Source organism: Nesoenas mayeri (assembly GCF_963082525.1).
Source record: "Nesoenas mayeri genome assembly, chromosome: 16".
Lineage (NCBI taxonomy): Eukaryota > Metazoa > Chordata > Aves > Columbiformes > Columbidae > Nesoenas > Nesoenas mayeri.
Genome location: NC_137562.1, coordinates 10,270,642 through 10,284,875, shown reverse-complemented (window position 1 = coordinate 10,284,875; position 14,234 = coordinate 10,270,642). Strand labels below are relative to the sequence as shown.

The following is a 14,234-nucleotide window of genomic DNA, read 5'->3' as shown; positions in this document are numbered from 1 at the left end:
GCACCTTCCTGTCCCAACTCATCCCCATTTTGCAACCCCAGCTATTGCAAACAGACACCGAAACACAATAAACAAGCAACGCTTGTTCAAAAAAATATTTATTAGCTCATTAAAGTGACCTGTCATCGCTGCAGCTGCCAGATCAAGTTTGTAGAAACGCCAAAAACACTTCAACTCCTGATGGTGTGACTGTGGCTGCGGCCGCGTTTGCCCCAAACGGGGCAACTGGGGGACTCGCAGCCAGTGGAATGGTCAAACTGGGGTGTCGACCACCCCGTTGTGAGCGGCTGCTCCAACCCGTGGGGATGCAGGACCTGACAAGATGCTGGGGACCGGCTGGTCCTGCACCAGCGTCCCACCTCGTTAGGAAGTGCGAGCTCCTCAGAGTGTGGCCGTTCAGCTCATCTTGCCTCACAGCGCGATCTTCACAACCAAAGGGCTTTGCTTAAAAATAATCCCAAAGAACAGACTTGTTTTTTGAAAAGAACTAGAAATTCTCAGAAATCACAGCTCTGCGTGGCCCTCTGGGTTTCTCTCCCCCACAGACCTGGGTGACCCACTGGCTGCTGCCACAGGAGCTCCCACTCGCTGCTGCCACCCCCCTCATGCCCATACTGCACTCGGACCCCACGGACATCCCAGTGTCCCCTCTCCCGGGGCTCCTGGATGTGTCCTGTCAAGTCCCACTGGACCCTTGGCAGCCGGACCCTCAGCAGCCAGACCGGTGCCATCCCAGCGCTTCACCTGCGTCACCTGTCACTGCCGCCGCTCCTGCCCTGCACCCCTGCTCCTCGGATGCTGCTCCAGCTCGGGCTGACAAGCTACAACAGAATAACTATTCCAAGAGAACAGGGGAGGAAAGCTTTATAAAAAATTAAGCTTTTTTTCTTTTTTTCTCTCATCCAAACAGGGCAGAGCATCTTTGCCTTTCCCTTCTCCAGGTGTCTCTCCTCATGCTCCTTCCCTCTGACCTGAACCTCCTCGTTGCCAATGCGAGCCGCTGAGTCTCGTTAAGCTTGTTACACCGCTCCTCGTCCCGCAGCGCAGAGAAAAGGCAGATCCCCCGAGCGGCACGGCCAGCGTCCCCTCCGGGCAAGTCCCCCCTTTCACTTCTGCTCCACCTCGTCGGCCACTGCAGTCACCTCGATGGCGGCGGCCGCTTGCTCATCCCCGGCGGCCTCGGTGGCACCGGAGGGGACGGTCACGACCGTGCTCCCAGCGGGAGCCACTTGTGTCACATTCTGGATGGCGGTGCCAAGTCCCGGCAGTGTGAGCAGCTGGAAGGGGCTCACCACCTTCACCACCGTGCTGCCGTCCTGCGCCGCCGCCGTGCTCAGCACCGTCAGGTTGGAAGCGTCCGGGTGAATCTCCACTGTCCCGGGGAAGGTGGAGCCGGCGGAGGCCAAGACCGTGTACCCCCCCAGCAGCGGGGAGGCCGGGGAGCTGGCGGCGGGCGGCTGCGCCGGGCTCTTCCCCAGCACCGAGGGCGGGAGGGCTGACACCACTTTGCCGAGAGGGAGGCTGGCGAGTTGGGAGACGGGGACGCCGGGGGTGACGGCGAGCTGCGCCGGCTGGGACAGGACTTGGGAGGTGATGGCAGCCGGTCCGGAGGTGGCCCTGGTCAGCCTGGGACGTTTCAATGGCGCGGGGACAGAGACAGGCGTGAGGGTCATCAGGACATTGTTGAGATGCTGCGATTTGTGCTTCAGCTCCTTGGCTCGCTTGCGGTGCTCATCACACTGCTGCTCCAGGGCTGGGGGGACAGGAAGGTCTGCTCAGCCCCAGGAACAGCTGCCCAGGGACCGCGGTGACATCAGGAGCAGCAGCAGCCGGTCCCACCACCGCTGGTTTAGATTTAACATAAACCCCACTTTCTTACACAGAAAGAAATGGCACTGGCGTGAGCCAGGGGTCGTACCTGCCAAATCCCGTGCGTACTGCTCCCGTGAGCGATCCATCTGGCACTTGTGGCTGGCCAGGACCTTCTTGACCAGATCCAGCATACCGAAGTTCTGGACCACGTTGTTGAGTAAAACAGCATCTTAAAAACAAGACACAGATCTTTGAGGAAAGGAAAATTACCCACACAAACTATTTAAGGCTTGGTAGAAAGCCAAGCGACAGAGAACGCATTCAGGTGAGACACCCAAAATCTGTGGGAGGGTAACACGAGAGGCTGGGCAAGAGGAGACGGGAGAAGTCATGAGAAAGTGCAAGAGGTCACCAGTGTATAAACAGTGCTCTCCTTAGCAGGGGTGATAAGAGATCCGCTGGCACGGTAGCTGGTTGCCGCATCGTTATTCCGATGGCCTAAATTCCACCTCAGCTCTCGAGCCAAGTGTTTGGCCAGAGCCAGAGCCAGCAGATGGGAAGCCCCAGGCACAGGGAACTAGAGAACTGAGGCCACCCAAAGTGTCCACGACCATGGCCGGGAGCAGCCAGCAATGGGACTGAGGCATTATCAACTATGTGCCACCCAGATATCTCCAGGGAGGAAAAAACTCCCCAATCCCTTCTCTCGAGATGCAGTTCCTCACCCCCCAGCTGCAGCGGGGGCTCCTGCGCTCGCTGCTGCAAACCCTTCATGGTCTCCAGCAGCTCCTGCTGGAACTCCTGGATGATGTCCTCCAGCAGACCCGTGTCTTTCAGGCCTCTCCAGAAAGCAAAGGTGTCATCTGGAGAGAAAGAGAGAAGCTCAGCATCCTCAGGGGAGGTTTTAGTGGTGACCCGCGCTGGGGTTCCCTCTGGTCTCTGCAAGGTGACACCCCTGGCGCTGCAGGTCTGGGGTGCTGGGGCAAAGCCCAGCCCGAGCGCAGACCCGCAGGAGGGGCAGCTGGAGAAGGACACGTTTCCCCACCCTCTGTCACACCAACACAACACCGATGCTACAAAGAACCCTGCTGCTCAGAGCATGTGAGAGAAACAAGAAGGATTTTACGACCCCTCTGATTTTTTTTCCCCCCTAGAGCCACACCGAGCACTTGGTGATGCTTTGACATCTTCAGGCTTCAAAACAATCCCATCCCAAACCGATGCTGCGCTCGGATCGCACACAGGCAGGACAGAATGCAGTGCTGCATGCCGGTGAGCGGCAAAGCAATCATCCCAGCGGAGGCTCGAGCAGGGCTGCTCCGCAAAGAGGGGTCCTGCCCCCCGTCCCGCTCCCCCATCTCCCTCTTTCCCACATCCCCATCCAGGTCCCCGCCATTACCTCCGATGCTGCTGCTCCAGTCGCTGGCATCCTCGCACGTTTCTATGGTAATCGTAGCCGGGGATCCGTTCACTGCAACCAATAGCAATAAAAAAAAAAGAAAAGAAAAAACCCAAGTCCTGATTTTTCTCTGTATTCGCCAGGGCGGTTTCTGAGGGACACTGAGGGACGCACTCCCCTGCTGCACTGCTGTGACTTCTTTTTAATGGCACAGAGCGCTTTTATTTGAACGTAACTCTCAAAGCTGAACAGAGAGAGAAGCCCAAGAGGCCGGTGAGGCTGCCCGCAGTTGCTGTGCCAGCGATACTTATTTTCCAACCCCAGGGATTATTTCTGCAACCCTTGCACAAGAACACACACCCAGGAGCAGCGTCTCCCTCCCATTCCCCCCTGCATACACACCAGTTTTGCTCAGGGCAAAAGTCAAACCGATTTACAGTCTGATTTTTGGTTTTGGTAATGCTTTTTTTGCCCAGCCTCGGCTTCCTCACCATCCCCATGTCCTGCTGCCGAGGGCGGCTCCGGCCAAGGGGCTCTGCCCCACAGCCCTGGGGTGCGTGGGGCTCTCTGGGGGCTGCAGAGGATGTTCTTAACTCTCAGAAGCAAAAGGAGTCAAGAAATATGGAAGTACTTAGGAATTAGCTTTTCAATAACATACAGAGGTCAAATTAAATTTAGGGCTACAGCTCCATAGCTGCAACATCATTTAAATCCAGTTTTAGGAACTGCATACGTTGAGTGAAGATTAAAAAGAAAGTTGTATTCCCTGGTTCTCTTCGGTGTTTCATTGGACAAACCCAATAATAAATCAGCCAGGAAGCCTTAAATGGAACCCCCCGAGTTATTCCAGAAGCAGCCAGGTTAGAGCTGGGGAGGACTCCTGCCCTGCCACCCTGCACCAGGGCAGGGAGGGAAAGCAGAGGGTAAAACAACCCTCAAAGCAAACAGAAAAAACAACCCATCAGGGGTGTTGGTTGTGCAGCATTCGTTGTGATTTAAGGCTTCCCAGCCCGTCTGGGGTGCGAGGAAGGGCTGGACGTACCATCGGCAGAGGCGGGCGTGAGGGGGATGTATTCGGTGGATGTCTGGCTGCTCAGGGACACCCGGGCTCCCGTCAGGTCAATTTTGGTGCTCCGGCAGGTGTTCGAACAGACCTTCGTGTGCTGGTAGAAATCCAGCTCTCCCGAGTCCATGATCTTCCTGCAAGACAAGGAGCAAGTGTGGGGACGCGGCAAGATGCTGCTCCTGGTGCCCCCGAACTGCCCAGAGTCCTCAATGAAAACCAAAGTCAAGTGAGTTGAGGCAACAGCCCAAATTTCCCTTAACAAGTTCCCCTGTGTCCTAGAGGCAGCATTAACTAAGAGTTAATTAAAAACAGCATCCACAGCCTGCTCCATGCTGGTCACATGCACAAACCCAACAACACACAACCCTCCTGCGGTGGCAAAGCCTTCCAGGGGGCTGGGATGGGGGTAAAAACCCATCAAGCCCATCATGATGTAGCTGCAGTAAAGAACTGGAACAGATTTAATTTCTGACCAGTTAGGCTGGTCTTAAGACAAATGTTCAGCAGCACATTTCTCTCTTCAGCAGCAAAATAATCACGTCAAAGGCTCGGGGCCCCAGAGTTATCCCCAGAAAGAAGAAACCTCCACTGTCGCTGTGCAGGACAAACGAGGGGACCCACCGGAGCATGATCCCATTCATGCGAATCGCCCGCTTCCAGTCCTTCAGGGTGGACTTGCCCGCCAAGTGCACAAACTCCTTGGGACTGATGAGGTGATCGTCAAACTGCAAGAGGCAGAAGCGCCACGTTAGTGTGACAAGCCATGAAACGATGCGTGTCCCACGGGCACGACTCTGCAGCTGAGCCGGGGCGGCCATTCCCAGTGCCCAGCCCTGGAGCTGCACCCCAGCCTCAGCCAGATGGCTGACACACGCGTCCCCGCCTCAGACAACACTGACATTACACACATTAAAGCCAAATATTGCTTTTGGGCATGGTGAGTTAACAGCTGCTCAAAGCCGAGGGTTTGGAGGGCTTTGCAGCACGGAGGAGTTTGCTGAACACCCAGGACAGCTGAGAAAAACACCTAAACCTCGAGCAAAGTATCAGTACAAACACCCAAACCTTGTGCAAAGTATGATATAAAACAGCTAAACCTTATGCAAAGTACCATTAACCGCCATGAGCTGCTCACGCTGCCACTAACGAGAAGAGTCCCAATGAAAGCCGCACTGCCCTCGGTGATGTTTGTGTCCAGGGCCACACGTCACCCTGCGCCAGCAAGGGGAGAAGCGCCATTCGGTCTTTGACCTCCTGCTCCTGAGCCCAAACGTCGGTATCGGTGAAACCTCTGCCCCCTCCCAGTGCACCCGCTGTGCCGAAAAGCAGCTGGAGCTGGAACCCACACCAGCGCCAGCTCTTCCCCTTGATTGCCCAACACATCCAGCAGGGCCTGAACCCGTGTCTTGACCTAAAAGCACCTGCAGAACCACGTTGTCCTCTACAGAGCAGCTTTACAGCCCATCTCCAAGGATTTCCCAAGTCCAGGGCTCCTCTTTTCTGTGCTCATGTTGACCAACATAGAGCTCAGTCATCATTACTGCACGAGAAACTGCTTCTGTGAACAAGTACATGGGTTTGGCACAAGGAGAGAACTAGTTTTGGGCAGCAGCAGCTTTACCTGCAGCAGTAGCTGTCCTCTGCCTGGGGATGGACAAGACCATCTCCCCTATGAGGGACCATCCTTTGGAAAGCCCCTTGCAGCAGAGCCCCAAGAAGATGCTCCCTCAGCAGGTCCACGCATTAATACAACAGCATCACTCACTGTACATTCCCAAATTCATGCAAATTTTAACCACGAGCTATACAGGACACAGCAGAAGCTCTTCAGCAGGTCCCTACCAACAAACTTCTCCACAAATTCTCCACTTTCAAACTGAGCAGACACTGGAAGTGCCAAAATTTCTCAAACTCTCCAATAGTGCAATTAAATTCAGGCAGCATCTCTCCAGCCAGGACCACACAGTATGGCCAAGATGACAAATACGAGGTACTCCTGTCCAAGAATCTCCTCCTGTCCCATCACAATGTGGTTCTGATGCAAAGCAGCCAACCAAAGCCCATCCAAACCAGGAGAAGGCAGGAGCCCAGCATCAGGGACTTTATTCTCACCTGCACACACTTCACATTGATCCCGGGGCACACAAATTTCCTCCAGATGAGGTTGGCTTTGCTGTCCCCACAGGTGATGGGGTAGACAATCTCTGCCTCCAAGCTGTCCTCGTCTTCAGCCATCTTCACTTCTCACAGGGCACAGAGGAAGGGACACATCAAAAAGAAACATGAGTCGCAGCCCCCGGTTCATACAGTAGTAAATCAGTTTTGGAGCTCAGGATTAAAAGAAAAAACATAATGATGTACAGTGGAATGTTGGGGTTTGTGGCCGCCATCCACTTGCACTTTGCTACTAAACCATCTGAGCACCCAAATTCCTCAGGCAAAACAGCACAGGCAGATTTATACTGATCCAGCCACAGCTCAGTGTGTGGAATCTGAGAAATCAGTGGCCAGGGCAGAAAAAAATTCAATTCTTGATAAAAATTAAAGGAATTATGTTGTTCAGGTAATTACACATTCACCTTTGTTTACTGAGCACAACTAGTTTTAAGGCAACCCCAGCTCAGCTGTGTACAGTCTGTGCTCACTAAATTCACTTTCATTTGTAACCAAAGCTGGTGAGTTTGCTGCAAAACTGACATCCCCATGGCAAGCTGGAAGGGCAGGATCTGGCAATGGCCAGACACTGGTCTCATCCTGCACCAGGAGAGGGCAGCAGCTGCCCAGGCAGCAGCACCCGTTCCTGTCCCACCACCCAGCTCCCTGGGATGCTGGGGAGAGCATCTGTGGTCATCCTGGGGAGAGCATCCCTGGGAAAGCATCCCTAGTGCCCCTGGGAGAACATCACTGGTCATCTCAGGGAGAGCATCCCTGGTACTCCTGGGAGAGCATCCTCTGATGCTGGGGACAGCATCCCTGAGGGCAGACAGCAGCTCTGCCCAGCAGTGTCTGGACCCTCCCAGCTGTCACCACCACAGGGTTCTGTCACATCAGGGTGGCAGAGCTGGCCTGGCACAACCAGGGGGCTCCAGCACGGGCTGAACCTACCTAGGACCGCTTCCTTCAGGTGTGTAGAGGCTGTGAAGGCAGCAGCAGCTGCAGCTGCCGCATTTTCGGTCTCCAGTGTATCCTCATTTATGTCCCCGCTGGTAAGAGAGTCGGAGAGGCAAAGTTAGGCCACATGGATGTGCCACCCCGACACCCAACGCCCCACGGAGACATTGCTTCAAAAAAAAAAACCCCTCAGACTACGTTTTCCCACGAGAGCTGGAAATCAGCTCTGGGTTTGAGAGGCTCCGCTCTGTTTTTCCACATGGAGATGAAGAGACTCTGCCTCGCCTCCCCTTTAATCCCAGCCCCACGGAGCCGCCTCCGGCGCAGCTCGTGCTGGGAGCTGGCGGGGAGCGATGCTGTCAGCACGGCCCCTCGCTCAGAAGCGGCTGCCAGCTCCTGGCAGCTGTGCCTGGGAAGATTTCCCCAGGAAAAACATGTGTGAAACACGCTGCTGCTGCTGCTGCTGCTGCTGCTGCTGCTGCCTGGGCAGTGGGCCTGCTGAACCCCCAGTACGCGGGATGCTCCCAGGAGCAGAACCTCCAGGAGCCACAAACACGCTATAAAGGGGTTCGACAAACCCTAATGGTGGATTTGTGAGCAGAGATATAATATCAGCTACAGACCAACCTCGGAGCCTCTTACAACTCAATATACCCACAATATTAACTAGCAGCCGGCTCTCTGCTGACTGTGAAGGTCACTTCCATCCTCCCCACCCTGGAGACAAACACAGCACAGGTTCTCTCACTGCAGCACACAAAGCCCCAGACGCCTTTAACAAGCTTTGGTGCACGCTCAGACAGGAAAGGTGCTTAGGGCTGTGATTGGAGGGTCCTGTGCAAGGGTGGGAACCATGCTGGTACCCAGACGGATGCGACCTGTGGAGCATGGCCAGCACTCAGCATGGAGTGTGCTGGACCGTCCCTAACACATTTTAGGATGTGCATTTGATTTGTTACTGACAATGTGTAATTACTGCAGCAAGCCTGTCCTGCAGGGGCAGCAGGGGGAAAACCAGCTGATTTTTAACATACTTAAATATATAAACTTCCTAAGACTGCACAGAGAAAATAAATCTGAAATCTACCCCAGTTTGGTATGTCGGGTGAATTAAAAGAATGGTGTCAGTGACTCACCGGTACCCACATTTCCCACCATCGATGCCACGGGGACAAGCAAATTCAAGAGCAACTGGTTTTTCCATCCCGGGCTCTTAGCACAGCTCTGGGGCAGAACTGCGGCTTCAAAGCATCCCTGTCCCTGCCAGCTCCAGATAAGGGAACAGCGGGGGCGGCAGCTCGGGCTCGCCCGGGGTGCGGGGGAAGGCACCATGGGATGTCCCACTGCCACTGCAGCTCCAGCAACCAACCGCCCAGCCCCGGGAGGGCAAGGTGATGGTGAACGCACAAGGACTCAAGAAGGTAAACTCGGAGCTGGGGTGGATATTACAGACACATCAGTTCGACATAAGAAAAACTGAAGAATCGTAACATGGTTTTTCTTCATCGCTTTCCTGCTTGGTTCTTGCATTTCTCCAGATGCATTTGGAGAAAGGTGAGTGAAAACACTTCAGCAGGGTGCCCGTGGTGCAAAGCCCAGTGCCCCCCAGCCCTGACCCTGCTCTGCCACTGGATCAAACCCTCACCGACCTGGCAAGAGCAAACAGTCCAGCGGAAAACCAGCACCTGAAACGGAGCTTCCCCCAGGGCTCCATCACATCTGCACCACTCCAAAAAATGACGGCAAAGCATGATTGGGTTGAGAGAAATAACCCAGCCCACATCTGAAACCCCAGAGGAAAAACAAACCAACCAACTTCAACAGCTCATACGAAAAATTCAAGTGACTAAAGTCTGTGTCTGTCATGGAGGGGTAACTGGAGGGGAGGAAGGAAAAACCACAAAAAGGGCGAGTTTCTCCACCCTGCCTCCCCCATCCCATCCCATCCCGTCCCGTCCCGAGGAACAGACCGAGGCAGATGCAGGAGCGGGAGAACTCAAATCCCCCCCAGCGCATCCCACCCAGCCGGTCCTGCCGTCGCCGGTTGCCATGACGAAGCCGGGGGAGGACGGCTCTCATCCTCCTCCCCAGGAGGATCCAGAAACCAGATGGGAGGAAGAGAAGAAAGCGCGTGCTGATAAAGCAGCGGGGTTTGCGTCTCCTTTCCCCTCCGCTCCTGCCTCGCCTGGAAACTCCAGAGAGAAAAAAGGTCTCTACCAGAAACCAGCACCGAGGATGCGGATCAGAAATACAGACACACAAAGCACAGATCTTTCCAATCGCAGATTAAAGAGAAGCTACTGGCGTCCTGTTCCAACTGGATTTGTGTCCATTCCAACATCCACTCACAAATGATTTCTTATTTTCTCCAAAACACCCAAACCAGACTGTTGCGTTGCTTTTTATTCTGGGTAAAACCAGCTCAAAAGCACCCGTGGTAACTCAGCCTTAACAGACCAAGTGGAACCTGCTCTGCTCTGGGAGCTCAGAGCCCCGAGGGGCATCCGCGAGGCCCTAACGAGGAACCGGAGATTGCCTGGGCACCACCAAGTCCCCAGCGTGACAAGTGACACAGGAGCGTGATGGAGGTGATTAAATCCCCCCAGCTTAGCTGATTACAACCACGGGTGGGGGGTTTTTACCACATCACCCTGGCGTACGCCAACCCCATCTCTTACCCATGCTGGGACAGATTGGTGGTGACCAGCACCGTCTTCACCTCCTCCACGCCGCTGCCGTCCACCGCGCCATCGGGGGTTGTCACCACCACCACCTCCTCCATGTGCACGCTGACGTCCGGAGTCGCCATCGCCGGGCAGGACAGCCGTCGGTCAGCCTGCGGAGAAACGAGAAGCTCCACGTCAAAAGATCTCCTGCTAAAATTGGTCACGGAAAGAGCATCAGTGCAGTGGGGGCGAGGGGGCTGCGGGGAATCCGCGCTTCGGAGATGAGGACCAGCAAACCCCCAACTGCTCCAGAGGAGGCTGCAAACTCAGCAGGAGCTCTGCAGGTTGGGTGGTGGGCACAGGGACGTTCAGCAAACACTCTTTGATGAAGACACATGGTCTGAAGGTGCGCTCCCCAATGTATTTCAAACTATCAAGCCAAAACACAACCTAGTTAAGCAAAGGCACAAGGAGCCACACATCCTTATGCGCTCAGCTTGCACGACACCGTGGCCAGCGGGATAAAAACAAGCTAAAAAATTAAAAAAAAATAATAAAAAAGCTAAAAACCTGCTTGGTGCTGCACGTTGGGGAAAAAAGCTGCAACACAGTGCAGGTGCCTGGCTGAGCTCAGTTTAATTACTGCGATTTTGTGGTTGCTCTTTCCCTATGCCCTTGTCTTGATTTTTGGGGTAAAACCCTCCTTGCAGGGTGTTACCCACGATGGCCTCTGCCCCGGTGCCCGGTTTTGGGGTGCTCTGGGCATCCCCCCAGCTCCCGCCGAGGCTGGCGGCACCGCGGGACTCTCCAGCTCCACGGGCAAACACCTGGGGCAGGAATCGGTGTAGGATGGATAAAAACTGGGCTGAAAACATGAGAAGCAATCAGCAGTGGGGGGCGAGGGAGCACCCCATTTCTGTGCACCCCGGGGGCGCTGAGCAAGGTTCAGCGGCTGCACGAAAAATTTGTGGGTAAGTTGGGGAAAAAAAAGGGGAAAAAAATGGCATTGCAGCACTGAGAAAGGAGGGAGAGATTTTGGGGCGCACTGAACTGGGGTCCCACAGCAGGGGGGGGAAATGCTGGGGGACAGGGGGTGTGTGGGGAGCACTGAGTGCATGGGGCAGCAAGGGGGGTGCACAGAGACAGGGCTGACGGTGGGTGTGCAGGGAGGGGTGCACAGAAGAGGGAAGGGGCTTCAGCAGGGGTGCATGCACAGCGGGTGGGGGCTCGCACAGCCGTGCACAGCGGGGAGGGCGCACGGAGGGCGCGGGGGGCGCAAAGCGGTGCGGGGAGGGGCTGCACGGGGTGCGAGGAGCGGGGGCTGCACGGGGGGCTGTGGGGGCGCATGCGGGGGCAGTTGCAGAGGGCGCACGGGGGGGTGCCGGGGCTGGGGGGTCGCACGGGGGTGCCGCCTCGCGCAGGGCTCCCCGGGGCCGGATGGCGGTTAGGGGGGGCAGCTCGCGCTGCCCCGCGTGGCGCCGCGCGGGCACACCGGGGGTGTCCCCCCCGCGCTTCCCGCGGTGGCGGAGCGGCGCGCGCGCTCCCGCCGGCGGCGCCGGGCGCGAGGCCGGCGGGAGCGGCGGGTGGGGGGGGGGGCCGCGTGGGCGCGCTCACGCTGGCAGCGCCGGGCGCGCGGGAGGGAGGGAGGAGGGGGGCGGGGGGGACGCGGGGCGGGCGGCCGGGCGCTGCCGCCGTCTCCTGCCGCTGCCGTAACGTCCTGACGCTCCGCAGGGACCCGGCGGCCGGACGGCGCGTGCGGAGGCCCCGCGGCGGATGACGCCGGGCCCGGCGCTTACCTCAGGCCGGGGTCCCGCTGCCCGGCTCCGGCGGCGGCCGCTCCGGCTGGGCGGCGGGCGGGCGGTGGGTGCGGGGAGGGAGGGTGGCGGGGTGGGGGTAGGGGGGGGAAACGGGGCTCCGCCGCGCGCGGCTCTCAGCTACCGCGCAGGCGCACGGCCGGGCCCAGGACTTATTTCGCGGGGGCGCCGCGGCCCGAACTGCCTGTGAAATAAGTGCCGGGCCGGTGCAGCGCGCATGCGCGCACCGCCGGTTGAGGGCCCTGGGCTTCCCCGGGAGCTGCTGCGGGGATCCCCCAGTCTTGCGGGTCCCCTCTTGGTCCCCTCCTGCCCCGCGGGCCTCCCGTGGATCCCCGCGGGTCCCCGCGTGCCTTCCCGGTCCGTGCTGCCCCCCCGGGGCCGGTACACGGTGTCTTCCCGTTGCCCGCACCATTTGTGTCCGTGGTCCCCGCGCCCCGGGCCGTGGCTGCGCTGGGGCTGTGAATGCGGTTTGCTGTGCATCCCCCTTCTGCCTCCCAGGGCTGTATGTGCACCCCAGGCCGGCTGCAGGGGGGGTGCTGGGTGTGTATTTCTTACCTCACTCTCCGTGGGTGCGTTTGCACGGACAGGATGTGTGTGCGTGCAGTTTGGGGGTGCACAGCAGCGCTTGTGGACGTATTTTATAGAGGGCCAGGCGGCCTTCTCTACCTGCGTTTGACATGGGGGTACAGTGCATATCAGTCCCCGCAGCATTTTGGGGGGCTGCACACACAGCCCAAGGCGTTTCTGCCCAGCGTTGGGCACACATGGGCTGCTGTTTGCTCAGGCTCGTGCCCCAGCGAGCAGCCAGGCTGTGCGGGCTCCCGGCCGGGCTGGGGGCTGCCGGGTGTCAGAGGAGGCATCCAGGTGCTGTGAGTGACCTTCCAGCCCCTCCTGCCCGCTGGGACTGGCCCCCGCGGGAGCTGTTTCCCGGGCCGTGTTCCACTTGTGTTTACGGCGCACGCTGCAGCCCTGCAGGGCTCTGCGGTGCGGCTGTGCCTCTCGTTCATAAGACCTAATAAAAACTAAAGAGAGAGACAAATTCCGGAGGACTCTCTTACTGTCCTTATCAGCAAAGAATTATAGAAGAAGAGACAGAAAAGTGAACTTTGCACCTGCAGGAGAAAGTGGCCGTGTGTGTGCAGGTGTTTAGGCTCAGTAGCCATTTTTTCATGCAGCTTGGGAATGCTCTGCACAGGTTTGCTCTGTTACGGTGTCCCCAAGCTGTCCCTGAGCTTTGCAGGCTCCTCGGTGGGTGTTCTGTGCAGTGGCCGTTCAGCAACTGAGAGGTGGTGTTATCTGCAAGGAGAGGGGCTCATGGTGCGGGGGGCACGATGTGCTCAGCGCTGCTGCTGGTTGATTCAGGTCGGGGGTTTCCTGCCCATTGCAGAGCGCAGGAGCCATCCGGGAGCTGCTGCACCCCGCACACGCTGCTGCAAATCAGCACTAAATACCGTCCCACGGTTCTGCTCTCCGGGGTTTCCCTCTGCCACCTTGAACTCCTGCAGGTGTTGGTGTAATTTGGTGTCATTTCTGCCGTTTCTGGGCTTACCCTGTGAGCTTTGAAAGGCATGCAGTGATTTTTCAGGGAGGGTTTCTCACACGATCTTAGCACATCGTGCTTTTTGTGCAGGTGGGTGGTTAACACGTTCTGAAAAAAAGAGGAGCCAGACCAGAGGCCTGAAAAGCTCTGAATCCCTTTTTGAAACACACTCAACGAGTTTTAGTTCTGTCAGCTTTCCACAGCCGCGTGGTGAGTGGCTTTTCCTGCCTTGCTTTCAGTGGTGTCGCTGGCCCATTGCACACGGATTTGGCCTAGTGAGCTGTATTTTTTACATTAATTTCTAATGAACCTGTGCAATAGATTTGTAGTGGTTTATTTAATACTTACCTTTCCCAAGACTCTTTTCTTTTCCCGTTCTCCCCATCCAGACCAACCCTGCCTGATAACGAGCAGCCAGCTCATGGTCCTTCTCACTTTCCAGTTCAGGCAAGCAAAGACTCACTGGAGTAATCTCACAGGGGATTCTATTTCTTTTCCTTCTCCAAGGGGACCAGAAATGTTAATTCACCTGCTAGAAATGGTGACACCCTTTTCCATGGCTGCGTTTCTACCATCGCTGCAGCCGGTGGGTCCCCGGGGTCCTGCCCTGGCACCGGTGTCATCGGACCCTGCTGGGGCTGGACAGAGCAGATAAATGTCCCTTTGCCACTGTCACCAGTGCTCAGCAAGCTGGTAAAAAGGCAGCAAATCCACCGCGACTGCCCTGCTCCGCTGTTCCCAGCAGCCCGTGGACTCTTGGAAAGCAAAATCCTGCAAAATCCTGCTTTTGCTGCCAGGCTCCAGGCAATGGGAACGGCCCTGAGCT

At 56.9% G+C, this 14,234-nt stretch overlaps 1 protein-coding gene across 4 annotated transcripts; it reads right to left on the bottom strand.

The window, feature by feature from the left end:
* Positions 1-863: 863 nt before the first annotated feature.
* Positions 864-11,934, bottom strand: GMEB2 (glucocorticoid modulatory element binding protein 2). 4 transcript variants are annotated; one of them, XM_080354892.1, is made up of 10 exons: positions 11,851-11,934; positions 10,067-10,224; positions 7,383-7,480; positions 6,390-6,517; positions 4,899-5,002; positions 4,254-4,411; positions 3,212-3,283; positions 2,538-2,675; positions 1,919-2,041; positions 864-1,753 (listed from the first exon to the last, which is right to left on the bottom strand). In XM_080354892.1, the coding sequence occupies exons 2-10, from the start codon at positions 10,195-10,197 to the stop codon at positions 1,107-1,109; spliced, it is 1,599 nt and encodes a 532-aa protein (XP_080211018.1). In that variant the 5' UTR covers positions 10,198-10,224; positions 11,851-11,934; the 3' UTR covers positions 864-1,106. The 4 variants fall into 4 exon arrangements, with proteins under 4 accessions (XP_080211018.1, XP_080211019.1, XP_080211020.1 ...); XM_080354893.1 differs by lacking the exon at positions 11,851-11,934 and adding an exon at positions 10,625-10,850; XM_080354894.1 differs by lacking the exon at positions 2,538-2,675.
* Positions 11,935-14,234: the final 2,300 nt, after the last annotated feature.